Source organism: Enoplosus armatus, chromosome 9 (genome assembly GCF_043641665.1).
Source record: "Enoplosus armatus isolate fEnoArm2 chromosome 9, fEnoArm2.hap1, whole genome shotgun sequence".
NCBI classification, from domain to species: Eukaryota; Metazoa; Chordata; class Actinopteri; order Centrarchiformes; family Enoplosidae; genus Enoplosus; species Enoplosus armatus.
In genome coordinates this window covers 11,162,584-11,177,937 of record NC_092188.1, presented here as the reverse complement: position 1 = coordinate 11,177,937, position 15,354 = coordinate 11,162,584, and the positions used below count along the sequence as shown (strand labels likewise).

The 15,354-nt window shown below is 44.9% G+C and overlaps 1 protein-coding gene across 1 annotated transcript; it reads left to right on the top strand.

Moving 5' to 3' along the window:
- Positions 1-9,140: 9,140 nt before the first annotated feature.
- On the top strand, positions 9,141-13,183 carry rusc1 (RUN and SH3 domain containing 1). Its single transcript, XM_070911835.1, has 9 exons — positions 9,141-9,186; positions 9,295-9,371; positions 9,904-10,078; positions 10,403-10,508; positions 10,620-10,666; positions 10,746-11,248; positions 11,334-11,563; positions 11,784-11,951; positions 12,725-13,183. The coding sequence occupies exons 1-9, from the start codon at positions 9,141-9,143 to the stop codon at positions 12,888-12,890; spliced, it is 1,518 nt and encodes a 505-aa protein (XP_070767936.1). The 3' UTR covers positions 12,891-13,183.
- Positions 13,184-15,354: the final 2,171 nt, after the last annotated feature.

Here is a 15,354-nt window from a genome sequence, read left to right as displayed (position 1 = left end):
ATTATTATCATCCATTTTGATTGGAATCTGAATATTATGTGTAATATTTGAGTTATAATAGGATCGGATGGGCCTGTATATCAGGGCGATGCGGTTGGAGGTACCCTCTCCTCCCCCTCCTCTTCCTCTTATCCTCCCTGTCTACATCAGCTCTGTGGGATCAATATATGCAGGGGTAAATACTGTGCACGGGACGGGTTAAATTACATAGTCTGATATGCTGCTTTTTGTTTCATTTCAAGGCTTTGTTGGCTTTAATGGCCATTCCGACGAAAAGCCCAGTGTAAGCAAGCACTAGAGTGATTTATATTCCTCAGTGATGTGAAGGGCACTGTGGAGGAATATATGAGCAATAGCCTTCGGTAGATGGGCTTTAAAAAGGCAGACTCGGTGTTGTTCAGTGCTGCTGTCTGATTATTTCATGCTCCAGTTAAATGTGCGTTATGTTCATTGCTTTAGGTAGAGTGGATTTTTTTTAACGACATTTCTTTTGATCTAGATCTTACTGCCTCTTGTCAGCTTGTAACGATGGACTGGCACAGATGGAGACAGCTTGACTACTGTAGACCCACGAATATCAGTGCTCAGTGAGGCTGAACATAACTGATGAAGATGATGAGTGACGGATATTAAGCTATAAATTAGCTGACAATTATTATCATGAGGATTATTTCATGTGATATGTGTGTGGGTGTGTGTTTGAATTTGAATAGATAGGCAGATAACCAAGGACCAAGGAAATAGAACAACAGATGAAACAAGGTAGACACGCACCCTGCAGAAAACCTGCATACTAATGGTGTGGCACGTCTGTTATGTATGTAAGTATTTGCTTAACTGATCAAGTCAATATTGTGGCATCTCAATATTTCCAATAAACTCTACTGCATTGCTCAACAAAAGATACAACATTATTTAAGGGCTGCAACAAGCATTTTTTTTCACTATGAACTGATTTGCCAATTATTGTCTTGATTAATCAGTTAAGCATTTTGTCTATACAATGTCAGAAAAACAGTTAAAAGTGACCATCACAGTTTCGCAAGGTGACAAGTTGAGAATCTGGAATCAGTGAATATTTAGCATAGTTGCTAATGAATCTTCTGTCAATGTATTAATTGACTAATTGTTTCAGCTCACATTATTTTCCTTAAGTGGACTTGATAATGTGCTTTTTCTTTTACAGGACTGTGTGTGTGTTCATATCACTGCTGTGTCCTCCCAGGACCTGGGCTGTGATAATTATAAAACAGAAAGCCCAAAAGCAATTGAGTTTTAATGAATAGTCCAGATGATGGGTTTAACTTCAAAGACTTAGCCTAATGTAAAAACATGTGTAGAGCAAGAAAACGGTCTTTGAAGAGCTGAATTTGCTCATAGTCGTTATTCACTGTGTATCTCCTTTGATGTTACAGGATCTTGGGAGTCAGGCCAAGATGTGACCGTCACAGCGCGTCATAGTTTGGATCTCTCCAGCCTCTACAACACTTGTTCCTATAGCAACAGAAATATCAGAGTATCGGAAAAAGTCCCATTCCCACAATGCAGTCCTCTAGCTGCTCCTCTCAGCCTCCAAAGCCAAGGCGCTTTGATGTGAGCAGACGGACCACTACCTTAGCTGGACCAAAGTCTCATGGCCCTGGTTTTCAGAGGGAGGATAAAAACATGAATACGATCACCACGTCCTCCCCACGCCGGGCTACTAAAGGCCCCACTGTACCCACCAGAACCAGGGTGGGAGTGCAGCCTCGAGCACCAGTAAGCCAGTCCAGGTTTGGCCCACAAAAGCAGAGTTACACCATTCCCAAATCAGCTAGGCCCAAACCCAAGAGTGCTCGTGCATCGGCGGCAACCCGAATTGCACCAGCAGCCGCTCCTCCTCCTCTTCCCTCTGTTCTCCCTCTTGACCCGAACTGCAACGAGCCGAGCCTCCCGTGTCTGTGCTGCGATGGCCGCTCCCCACAGGACAACAACAGTATGTTTAACCATAACCACAACAACAACAACACCATTTCTCTCAGACAGCAACTGCAGCTACCGCCTCCTCCGGCCCCATTGCCCCAGAGGCAGGATGGGAAAGGGGCCAAGGAGCAGCCTAAACCTCCCTCGAAAGCACAGGCCCAGATGGAGCCCTCTGCCTGCCCTGCTGCCGGTCTGGAAAATGAAGGCAAGAATGCAGATGAAAGTGCCGATCTGGACAACAAGAAAAACGTAAAAGTAGAGGAAGAAGACGACGAGGAAGAGAGCAGTGGGGATATTGATATTGATGATGATGAAGAGGAGGCTGACAATGATGACGACGATGAAGATGATGACACCCTGGTACCCTCCTGCTGTGACTGCCCCCCCTCCCTCCTGGAGCTTTCGCTCTCCTCCTCTACCTCCTCATCCTCCACTTCCATCAGCTCCTGCTCTGATCTGGAGTCTGACTGTGCAGATCAGTCCACCTCCATCTGTTCTTCCCACGACCAAGATAATCTATCCGTCGCTCTGTCCCCCAAAGACCACCCTCTTCAGCAAGCCCCTGAATGCCAGCCTCCTGCGCGTTCACCCCCATCTCTTCCTCTTAGCCGCAATCCCTTCTCCTTAACATCACATTCCCCAATTCCCCCTTGCTCCCCAGATGAAGGCTACCCTTCTGCCCTGGACTCTCCTTCTCCTGACTACTTAGGAGTCAAAGGTGATTCTGAGGTCAACAAACTAGGCTTGCTTGACTTTCTGGAATCAGTAGGGGAGTTTGGAAAAATGGAGCGCTTCAGCCAGGTGATCCAAGTGGCTCGTTGGGATCTGGAGGGGGAACAACACTGGGATGTTCTGAGGGATCGGCTAGATCATCTGGATCGCTTGGAGAAGGTGAACAGGGAAGTAAAACTGGCCTACATCGCCAGACTCCATGAGAAGGGATTTGATCTTGGAGATCTGGAAGAGCAGGATCTCTCAGATTTCATGGATGAAATGGGCAACATCGACATTCCCTGGAAGTTGTATAAAAGCCGCGGAGGAACGATGGGAGACTCTCAGGAGTTTTCAGATGCAGGGGTTGACCTCACTGCTCCATCAGACTGTGATGAACCTCTCGTTCCTGACTCCCTCACCCCCTCTCCTGTTGAGCCACCACCTAGACCTCCCAAACCTCCAGCACGTCATGCCAGTGTGAGCTCTGACCTCCACACCTACATCAATATCAGCAGGGAGACCACCTCCATGGCTGTCTCCACCTCTCCTACATTGTCTACTTTTTCCCCTAACTCCTCATCCCCAACATTCACCACTTTTAGGTGTGAGAAAACCCTACCTCCATCTCCACCATCCGTTCCTCCTCTCCCCACCTCTAAACCAGTCCCTTACCTTACCCTCTATACTACTCCTTCTCCACCTCCATCTATCCCCACCCCAACTCCTCCCATTCCTCCCCCTCGGAGGCGTCACCTTGCCAGGAAGGAGGCACAGCGGCTTGCTGCCCTTCAAGCCGAACAGGAAAAGACCCCCCTTTCCCTTCCTCCTCCTACCACACGTCCCCCACCTCTGCCTCCTCCACCAGTTATCTCAGTCTCCTCCTCATCTCCCCCTGCAATACCACCTCCACCTGCCCTGCCTCCTCCCCCCTCCTTCCATGCACTTGATGTAGAGATTCGGAAGCTACTGATGCTCGCTGGATTGACCCAAGCTGAGCTCCTCAAACTCAGCCCAGAGCTCGGTGTTTGTGTTGGAGGGTTAGAGGATGAGGGAGATGGAGATAATGTTATCTCATCCAGGTCTTTGGAGCCACATGAGTTCAGACTAAAAGACAGGGAGGAGGAGAAGGAATGTGACACCGGGTTGATGGCCAGAGATGGATGTAGCAGCAGAGGCAAGTTGGATGCAGACCGAAGAGTAGATATAGCTGAAGGAGGCAAAGACACACAAAGAACCACCTCATTCACTGAGATGGCAAGGAGAAGGAAGAGGAACAGTGGTTTCACCTCCGACCCTTACTACAGCACCGGTTTTAGCAATACACATGAAACTAAAGCAAAGAATATGAGCTTCGAGGCTTTCCGGTATCCTGCTGAGTTACCAGATTCACCTCCCCCTCCTCCTCCTCCACGTCCCTTACCTCCAATCCCGCCATCTTTGCCATCCATCAAAGTCAGCACTCTCTTTGCCAACTCTGCACAACCTGAGCGATTTGATTGGCTCATAGCATTCACACCTGATTGTGATGCCCCGCCACAGCCTCCACCCCTGGAAATGAGAAAATCTCATATGGAAACTCAAAAGAAGCTCAGTTCGTCAGGGTCATCTGCAGGGTTACCTCCCAAGGTCACAACTTTTAAAGAGATGCGTTTCCGCAACAAGAGCGCCTCCCCCCAAACAAAGGTGATTACTGACCCCGAGCCTGACCCAACAGTTATTACTCCAGATCCAGATATACTGTACAACCTGAGGTGGAGAAGAGAGACGGCGGGCAGCGATGGCAACCAATGGGAGTACACCTCTCAGGCTCAGGCCTTCTTCATGCAGCCGCCACCAGCCCTCACTTCAATGGCTGCTTTGAAAGAAATGCTCCAGAGAGCGGACAAGGAGGGTGGACAACCAGAGCTGTGCCCATCACAGAAGATCGGCTGCTCAGTTAGTGACAGCAGCCTATGGACCATGGGCAGAGAGTGGGAGTGTGAAGAAATTAAGAGGGAGGAAAAGGAAGGAAAAGAAGAAGAAAGAGACGAAGATAAAGAAGAAGAGGAGGAGGAGGAGGTGGAGGTGAGAGGACTAGCCGATGGAGGAAGGACTTTTGAATCAAGAACTACAGGTGAGTATGAGTTTCCATGATGATGCAAATGGTAATAAAGATGGCAGCTGAATCTGATGACATAGGGGAAGTCTGAATGTGTGTATGTTAATTTTTGGTGCGTGGGGGTGTAAATAAACACATAAAAGTAACTCAGTGTAATTTGGACGACACAACAAATGTGGAAATGGGCAGATGATGGAGAGAAATTGATGAGGAAAAGACAGACTTACAGTCAACTTGTTCACAAATAATATCCTTGGACAGTACAATAGAGAGAAGCAGAAAACCAAGAAAGGTGCAAATGTTGACTCACTTATGGAGATGATATATGGAACGGGAGCAAAGAGATGGGAGGATGAGCATGAGTCACAGAAAAGGGATGATGCATGATATGATGGATAAATGATGACGGGGGATAAACAGAGGGTGATTTCACATACGGGGGAAGCGAACAAGACAGTGGAAGCTGGAGAGGGAACATGAGCAATAGTGAGAGATAAAGACAGTGAAGGGAGTGAAGGTAATATGAGGAGAAAGAGGAGGTTGGAAACTTTCCAGCCAGTTTTTCCTGCACTGGTTATCAGAGTGTGATGTCATCACTGCCTTATTCAATTATTCATCCACTCCTCAGACCAAGGGAGGGGGATAATGGAGTGCCCAATGAGCTCACTACCTTTCTCTTCCTTCTCTCTACCACTAACTCATTAACTCGATTCTCTTATACTTTCTCTTTTCTTTCTATCTTGTAGTAGTTTTCCTGTTTCTTGTTCCCTGCCTCTTTACTGGGTTTAAATCCCATTAACTTCAGATGTTTATATGATTTTCTCTTGCTGTCTATCCTGTCTCTCTGCTCACCCCCTCCCTTGCTCCCGAGAGTGGCACAGATAGCTAAGATCAAGTTACTTATCTCATACAGTGCTGCAGTAGGCTACATACTCACTAAGGGTTAGATTGTCAAAGTGCAGATACACTTGGGTGTATGTTTAATTTAAATCTTATATTCTCATATTCCCCTAACATCAATTGGCTGCTAATTTGAGTAAAAACTAGTTGTCTGACTGATGTATAATTACTTTGGCTTTATTTCATGACTTTACCTTTCCTTTCTGCTTATAAAAGTTAAATGAATTATTAATGAGTTACATGCTGCAGGAGTTTCCCCTCTGCAACAAGCTTCAGGGAAACAAGCCAGAAATATGTGTGTACACCTTTAAGAGTCCAAGGGGAGGGTCTTAGTACATGAACCAATTGCTGAGAGCTGCTGTTAGGAAAAATAGGAAGTATCATGTGTTGGTTACAGTTCAAAGACAGCCCAAGTCTAACTAAGGTATGGTTGCTTTGTAGCTCATTTTGTAGCCCATAGCCCAGCAGTCTGACACAGGTAATTGAGTGTAGTGACTTTTGTGTTTCCACAGTCTCTGAATCTTCACAGAGACAGACATGGTGATTGAGCAGGAACGTACAGAACTCTGCTCTCTGTTGACTGACTCAGCATTACACTGTATGCTGTACTGCTGGGGGGGGGGGGGGGGGGGGGGGGGGGGGCTAGAGAGAGAGAGGAGAGAGAGGTAGAAAACAAAGGCAGAGAAGAGAAAGAGAGGGAGAGAGAAGGTGATCCAGAGGTGATGATGGCATGCACTGCAGTAAAGTACAGTCAGCGTAAAGATCAGCACTCGCTGTGCTGTCTTAATATTCATAACTCTCAATACAAGTATGTAATGAAAGTGAAACCAGATGCCTTACAGAAAACTTGGATCCTAATATGATGCATTTTTGCGATTGATGGTGGCATTTTAATTATGGTGGCATTGGTGAGTGAGTGGCTGATTGACAGATACAGCTGCAAGACTGCTTAACAGTTCTTCTTTTATGGCCACTGTATCATTTCCTGTTGTGTCAAACACTCTTAAATGAAAAGACTGTGGTTATTGCTCTTCATAAATCAACTTCATTGACTCTCCATGTGTAACTGTCAATCAACTGTTTGACTTGTTTAAATATTGCATTACTGCATGATGTTACATGATGACGATTTCTGCTGGAATACACTCATGAATGTGCATTTTTTTCTCTCGACAGACACTAACATTTTCTGCATCTCTCTCTCCTTTCCATCTCTTTGCCACACTTTTTTTTTTACTTTAATATTACTTGTTTTTTTCACCTATCCATCCCATTCTGTTGTTTCCATTGTTTGTCCATGGCTCCGCTTTGCTCCCTCATATCACTTTGCTTGTGCGCCTACCCTCTCCATCCTGACTCCTGCACCTCACAATTTTTGGCCTTTTTACCCATTCCAATAAGCAGTTTCCTCCCCCCCGCTGTCCCTCGCCCAGTCCTCCCAACCCTACTTCCTCCACACTGCCTTCCCTTCCTATCGCCCAGGCTACTGTAATTCCCAGCCCTTTGCAGATCCCAGACCCCTCAGCCATGTAGGCAGGGAGTCCACAGACCAACAATGCTACACACAGTGGGCCCCTGCTGCCAGCTCAGCTTCTATCCACAGAGATGATGCCACCACTGATTTAAGATCTGGGCTTAACTATGAATCCTTGGCTGATTGGGATGTAGACTCTCCTTGTGATTATGGGGATATCTTTAACACACAAAAGGACTTTGCGTCTGATTCCATCAGTAATTTTGACTCTCTCTACTGCAGTACCTCAGAGAAGCAGAGCGACACACACACTAAGTCAGACACACCTGTTAGTGGCACCACAGACGCTCCAGGTTGCACCACCCCGTATAAGAACATTGACGTCATGATGACTTATTCAAACAGTATCAGTACGATGGACTCCCTGTATTCAGAAAAGCGCGCACACTCACACACAGACCACAACAGCAACAAGGCCAGGACATCTAAAGAGCTTCCTCCTCTCCCCACATATTACCTGTACCACCCTAAAAACTGCCCTCTGCACAGGGGTGCCCCTCCTCGCCTCTCCCCTATAGGAGCCCTCTCCCCTCCCCAGCGCTCCGGAGCGCCCCCTCCAGGCGCAGCAGGCTCCTGCCTCAGCTCCCCGCTTTTCCCCCGCTCTCACACCTTGCCTGCCCTTGCTGCTCCCCTCTACTATCCAAACCTCTACCCTCCTTTACCGCCCAGGGCGCCCCCCCTACCCCCAAAACTCTACCAGGCTCCTCCGCAGTCACGCGTGGCGAGTAAGATTTCTCTCTCTCTTCTCTCTCCCTACATCTTACACACTCTCTCTCTTATCTGACATCTTGCTTGCATGCCTGTCTGTCCATCTTTCTTACTGTCTGTTTCTGTCTTTGTTCTCTGCTCTGGATATGATGGCCCTCACACTTTTGTCACTTTTTCAACCCGGGCGATTTGCAGATTTGAAAGAACTGGGTAACTGTAGCTGTTTTATGTATCAGGAGGCAGCTCCCTGCAGGTCATCCGATACGTCTTATCTACACTGTCCTTTCAAATCTGCAAAGGGCCTTCAGAAGGGTAACAGCTGTTCCTGTCAGAGGGTGTCTAGAGTCACTCTCATCACTCTCTTTCTCTTTGTCTTCCTCTATCTGTCTGTCTTTGTGTCGGCCTTGCCTGGTCTGTCTCCCTGTTGTTTTTGTTTTCTTGATGTTTTTGCACGTTGTGTGTTGAAATGGACACATGCATTTCATGCCAAGCATAACCCAAGTAGCGTGTTGATGATGTTGTAATGTAAAGAATTTTTATTTAAGTTCTTTCATCTTTGTGTATTTGTACATTTAGGGAAATTTCAAATTTTAAATTTAATTAAGGTCCACTGCATCCTGTTCATTATAAGAATGTCTGTATTTATATAACTAGTTTATATAAATCCATTTATATAAACGTCACTCTGTACACAACACCCGCACATATGTGTAACTGTATCTGATCTGACTGATTTGGTAGCTTATACAAGTGTCCCCCCCTAGCTCTTCAGTCTCTCCTATGTGTGCTTATGCTTATATTAAGTATGTATATGTGTTTGTATGAGTGTATTTGTGCGTTTGAGTCAAGATTAATGCATGGGGCCTTGTTTATCCCTGATGCATACAGAAAGTTGTCTTCACAGATCCAGATGTTGAAAGCTGATCACAGTAAACCAATATTTACAGGATGTCCTCACGCACTGTTTGTTGTCAGTAGTACCATCTGCTTCTATCTGCCTACTCCAATGCTTTTCATTGCTTAATTGCGTCTGCTAATAACGCTAATATTTTAGTTATGGTCTGTCTGTGGTGATTCATTTTGCTTCTGTTGACTTTGTATTTTTCATATTTGCAGTAAGTAATTGCGCTTTTACTGTCCCTGTCAGCTGTTCGCAGTGTCTCGTTCGCTGGCTCTGTGCAGAGGACAGAGAGATCCTGGATGGGCGAAGATGTGAAGCATCCAATGAGAGGTCTGGGCTTGTCCTCTCTGTGCCTGCAGGAAAAAAAAGGTGTGCATCTCACTGTGTGTGTGTGTTCGCCTGTCCGGCTGTGTATCTTTGTCCCTGATGTCTGTAGCTCTTACAGTTTTAAATGTTGACCATTGTTCTTCCCTCCAGCTCTGGTCAGTGCGGTCAGTGTGGCAGTAGAAGCCATCTTGGCCCAGTTCAGCTCTTCTCGGACTGTAGTGCAGAAGGTCAGTCATTGCTGAATCTACATCACTTGTGGGATTTTGAATAACAGAATTGTTGTTGTTTTTTTTGTTTGTTTCACTAAAGAGAAGCGTTTTTTTCTCACATCACTCCTGTCAATGAATCTTTGTGTCAAGAAACAAAATGTCATGTTGTATTGAAGTTATTGTTTATCTTTGAAAATGCTTTCCCTCCCTTCCTTCTTGTTCTGACTCTACATGTTTTGTTCCGTCTCTCCTCAGTCTCTCTCAGTTAACAAGGTACTAGAATATCTTTAGATAACCCAATCTCGTAGTCTTAAGAATTTCTTTGTAAACTAACTCCAAACCCCTCCCTCCCCACCCAAATCATCTCTCATCACATCATACTGACCCTCAACGTCCCCTATTTCTCTCAAACCCCCATTTATGTGTCACATTTTCCTTCCCTCCCTCTCTCTTGAGTCATCCTTTCTGACCTATTCCCCTGTCTCTCCCTATCACTGCACATCTTCCTCCTCACTGTATCCCATTTTCCTCTCCTCTCCTCTTCTCTCAGGCCTTATCAGGAGACAGCACTATAAATCCATCTCTGGGACGCCTAGTGCTGCAGTGCCTCTGCCCTGCCCTGCACAGCTTGCTGACCAACGGCTTGAAACCCCACCAGAGTGACCTGATTGCAGGCAGGAGGCCAAATTCCGCCTGGGGTCTGGTCCAGGCCTCCACCAGGCCAGGTAGGACACCAAGGATCGTAGGAAAATTAGCATTTATATACTTGGATATAAAGGACTAGGCTATTATTTCTGTGTTGTTTTTTCCGGGAGGATAATGATAAACCCTGGACTTCATCTGTCTCTCATTTTCCCACACATCAGTCAATACTTGTTGATTTTAGCGTCTAAAATGCTGAATAAAGCGAACAACAGGATGCCATTATCGATTGGCCTATGAATGCCAAGTTTCACTGCAATTTTTCACTAACCTCTGTAAGTTCCTCTGTTGATCCTGTTCTCTCCCTCTCTTCATGTATATTTTATCCTCCCAACCCATTTTTCAAGGTCCAAAAACACAGGCTTTGTTCAACCTACAAGTTCGAGTTGGAGAGCTGCCACAGCTCAGACAGAGCAAACACAGGTTCAATGCGTTCCTCCTTGGTCTACTGAAGTAAGTACTGGTTCCTAATCCTCTCTTGTAGCATGAAATATAATTTGATTTCCCTGCACACGTCCTCTTTGTATCCTCAGTTTTCCTATTCTCTCTATTTTTTTCTTCTAGTACCAAGCTTCTTGACTTCTGGCTGTCTCACCTTCAGTCTAGCAGTGGTAAGTTTCCTTCACTTCCATCTCACCTCATTGTTGTGGCCAGGCATGTGAGAAACAGTGATCTCTCTCTTCCTCTCAGATGTGCTGGAGACATATTACCGTCCCACCTCCTTTATGCGTCTGTCGCTGACCGCCTGCCAGCCTCTGTTCGAGGAGCTGCTCCTCGTGTTGCAGCCTCTCAGCCTGCTGACCTTCAACCTCGACTTGCTCTTCCAGCACCACCATTTAGAGCCAGACAGTCACAGTCCAGAGATCCCCAGTCCACCTTGTCAGGATGCTGGATTCCAGCTCTCACAAGAGGTGTCCCAATCCAAAAGCACCGGCTGCAGATATATTGAAAGCCTATCAGAAGTAGATTTTGGAAGTCCAGAACATCAGGCAGCCGAAAAGAAGTCGTCACCATCGGCTAATCCAAAGAACGGAGGATCAGAGGAGTCAACACATAGCAGTGCTGCACCCTTAAAGGCTTCGGTCACTCTCGGGCAGACAAGTCCTCAGCTGTTGTGGGTGCAGGAGACAGAAATTGGAGATTTACCTCCTCCTAATGTTGAGGGAGACAGCCTTGCTCAGCAGGCAGGACAGGTACTCAGCTTGTGTGTCTTTTCAGTGTTTGTAGTCAAAAATGCTTGTGTGATCCTGCAGGGCTGACATTTATTTTTAATCATAGGTGATACAGCAGGGATGGGGGGCAGTGATGCGCTGGGGAGGCAGACTGAGTCAGAACCTGGCTGAGCTGAACCTGAAAAAGGAGGAGATGAAGACGGATCTGCCGGATCTCCAGACAGGGAGTGACTTTGCTCCGGTCAGCAGTGGTGCTCAGGTTCCCTGGGGTCTCGGGCGGCTCTTTGGAGCCTCTAAAAGCCCCAACAGCCCACCAGGTCACACACCACCAACCAGGTTAGCCATTGAATTTCAACTTTCTACTGATTGGTGTATCTTTAGCTAGAGAGAATGAATGAACTTTAGTGTTTGGTTGGAATGTACTTGAAATTGTTTTCTGCATGAATAAACTGCCTGACATCATACAACATTTTTCATTCACTCTCCATCTGTCCCCACACACTCTCTCTTTCTCTGTTTTTCCTTCCTCTCGTCCTCTTTCCGTCTGTCTCTGCAGGCGTCCCTCTCAGTGGCTGGCTCCTGGTGTCACTGCACTGACCCGAATAGTGAGCAGCAACTCCACCCCGATAATAAGGAGGGCCCCGGTACCCCAGGGAGAAAGTGAGCCGGACTCAGAGAAAGAGGTTGATGCCCTGGAGATGAAAGACAAACCCAGACCACTCAGGTACAACTGAATGAGTGATGTAGCGTGGATTTTTGTTGGCTGAGATGCAATGAAATTGGGTGGAAAGTAACAGATAATCTGTCCTAAAGAATATACTATTAAAAATCTTAAAAACTTGAGTGAATCAACAGTAGCCCAATTTTTGACAAAACCAGATGGTGGCGCTATAATCTAGTGTCAAAAGTTAGGATTAACACTGTAAATTTGATGTTTGAATTTTCCAAGTTATATTTATACAAAAAAAGTACACAATACTATACTCCCCTGAAACCCAATTTAATTTGGCTGGACATGATGAACAATCTTAAATCACATGATCCCATGTGTACCACAGGGACAGGAAACATTGATTGACCTGATGGGAAAGCATTATTGTAGTGTCAAAATTTCAAACTTTGAAAGACTATTATTTCAAAAAAGATCCTTATCCTTTTAAAATCCAATTTCAGATTGAGCTAATACATTATAAGAATATACAAACATCGGTACGCTTGCCTTCCTCAGGGTTAGTTATGGCGTGTTTTTTCCTTTTTAAAATGACTTCTATCCCCCGTCTAAGAGCACCCACTGGGGGACATCAGAAGCGCGTCTGTTATCATTTTTGTCTTTGAAAGACTATAATTGGTGACTCACCAGCCTGACTTTGAGCAATCCTGCATTGTGACTCATCCAAGATTTGGCTCCATCATGTGTCGGGGGTTTGACGTTATTGTGGTTAGTGTGCATTTATGTAGACCATTTTAGTTGAGAGGATCTTTGCTGTCTGTCCGCAGGTCAGTACGAACGCTGTGTGACCACACTGGAGCAGGTTCTGAGCTCAGCTTCTGCAAAGGGGAGGAACTCGTGGTGTTAGGAGGAGTCGATCAAGACTGGATTCGCTGTCGTCAGGGAGACAAAGAGGGCCTCGTACCTATTGGCTACACCTCCCTCATCATGTGACTTCGGCACCATAACTGCTGCACTCAATCAATAAAAAAAACTAACTTAAAAAAAAAATATATATATATATATTTTAGGCGAGTATTGAGAGGTGATGGTGAGGCTCCACTACTCTGAAAGGGATATTTCACGTTTAGAGTTTGAGTTGAGTGCATAACACCATCTGTTCTGCTTTAGGTGCATCAGCAGCAGTCTGCAGCCCTCTCCCTTTATGAACATATGGGAGTTTTTTTCCCCATCACAATCCATCCAGTTTGGTAGCATTAAACTAATGGATTTTAACAGCAGGAATGCAGCAGATGGTGTGAAATAATGACTCAAGTCAAATGTAGATAATTTCCTACTGGAAGACCTTTGATCTTGGAGTGAAGTATCCCTTTAAATGTCCTTTTCTCAATTTCTGCCTTCCTCGTCAGCCACTGATCTGAAAATGATCACAGGGAAAATTCTGTGCAATCAACCACTAGCTGATTCAAGTGCTTTCAGATCAGCGGCTGCCTGTTGTGAGGAGGCAACGGTCAACAGCCTGGTAGTAGACACGTTAATATCTCTCGCTATCAGCTGTAGAGAGTCGTGACTCGCAGGTTGTCGAGTGGAGAAAGCATGTCGGAGTAATGGGCCGTAGCTCCTGTTGCATACTGCGTAGTAATGTAGTGAATTGTAGCTGTGTAGATCTGTGTTCTATTGACCTTTCACCCCTAATGACCTCTCACCCTTATCGCCTGGTTCATGTGTGTTTGACATGTTTCTGCTATTATATTTGACTGTATAAATATACATAAAAAATATATATATAGGTATATAAATTGAGATTGATATTACCAAGATAGATAGATAGATAGATGAACAAGAGAAAGCAGGTAGTATTAAGCAGCAGCTTAATACTGTGGCCACACTGAGGAAGTGGATGATTCAAAATCAGTAGATTCATTCTTTATCTTCACATCTGCAACTTTACACACACTTTAAGTGGTTGTCATACATGCAAAAAAAAGGTATATGTGGTTGTTTTAAGTATGAAATTCAGTATCTTCCCTCCTGTGTGCTTTATGTAATGCCATTCTGACATCATATTCATACAATTATTAGATTTAACCTCATACTTTAAACACTGTATGCGTTGTAATGTGCCATGGAAGCTTTGAATGAATGCCAGACAATATCTATCTATCCCACACAGTTATTGAAGATAATATCAGACAACAGCAACCTGTAGCTATTCTCTCTTCTCGTCCAAGGGGCCAACGTGTTGGAATAAACACCCCACTAAACTATGCTCAGCTCTTGTTCAACACTATCTGACCTTAAACTTAATGCAGTGAGAAAATCCCAGATGTATGTAATTCATAAATGCTACTGTAAAGTCTGTAGGTTTGGTGGCTGGTCTTCACCTTGTACCTCAGCTATTTATCTTAACCCTTCCTGCCATGTTTGCTTATCATACTCATTGATATTACTGATAGTGGTCGTGGTGGAAGTGATATGTTGATTCTTAACGCTGCTCACGTGAAACACATTGTTTTGTGTCATATATTTATTGGTTATTCTCTAGATTCTGTATTGATGACTATGCATATGGTTAACATATGGTACAACTTAAAGCCTTTTTTGTTTGTTATAAAGTCATGGTTTGGATTTGGCGCTCTCATGCAAGTTGACACCTGAAGCCTAAAACAATAACTTAAAAGTTAAAGTTTACGTAAACGATTTAATTGGTCAGGAAAGGCTGACACTAAAGGACCTCCATTTAATTCAGCAGGGAAGTTGTGTGATCGATCAGGGAAAGCTCAGTTCTTCAAAGTTTCCTCATGTTATTGTGTCAATGCCATGTAGCATGACATTACTGTCACTATGGCAACTGTCCAGTAGCATTAAGTTAAGCCAGTGCTCATAACTTGTGACTTATGATCACAATAAAATGCCATCAAATGGATAATAAGAAGAAATAATGTCTAGATAAAGATAAAATATCAGTCGACACATTCAATTGTGCCAATAGTTTTTTGTTTTGTTTATTTTTGTATTTTTTATTCAAATGGGAGGTTATAGTCCAAATGCTTGAGTTTGTTTGAGTGCTGTTAATTTATTGGATGTACTATTTATTAATCTTGAGGTTTCTGAAAGGAATAGCTCTGTCTGACCCATCTAGTGTCTCTCTATCTATCTGGGTTCATTATGTATGTATGTATGTATGTGTGTGTGTGTGTGTGTGTGAGAGAGAGAGAGTGCGTGCACATGGCAGCGTATGTGGCAGTGAAAGCAGAGATGAGTGTGAGCACATCTGTGTGTCTGCACATCCTGCTCTTTCACTTATGTGTGTGTAAGTGTAACAATGGGTTCTGTACTTCCCTCTCCTCTTCCCCCTCCTCTTTCTCTCTCTGGTGTCATGTAGCCTGTAGACATCCCCCTGTGTCCTACTATTGCATATGGTTCAGTGCCCCTCTGGTGTCAGTCACTGTCAACC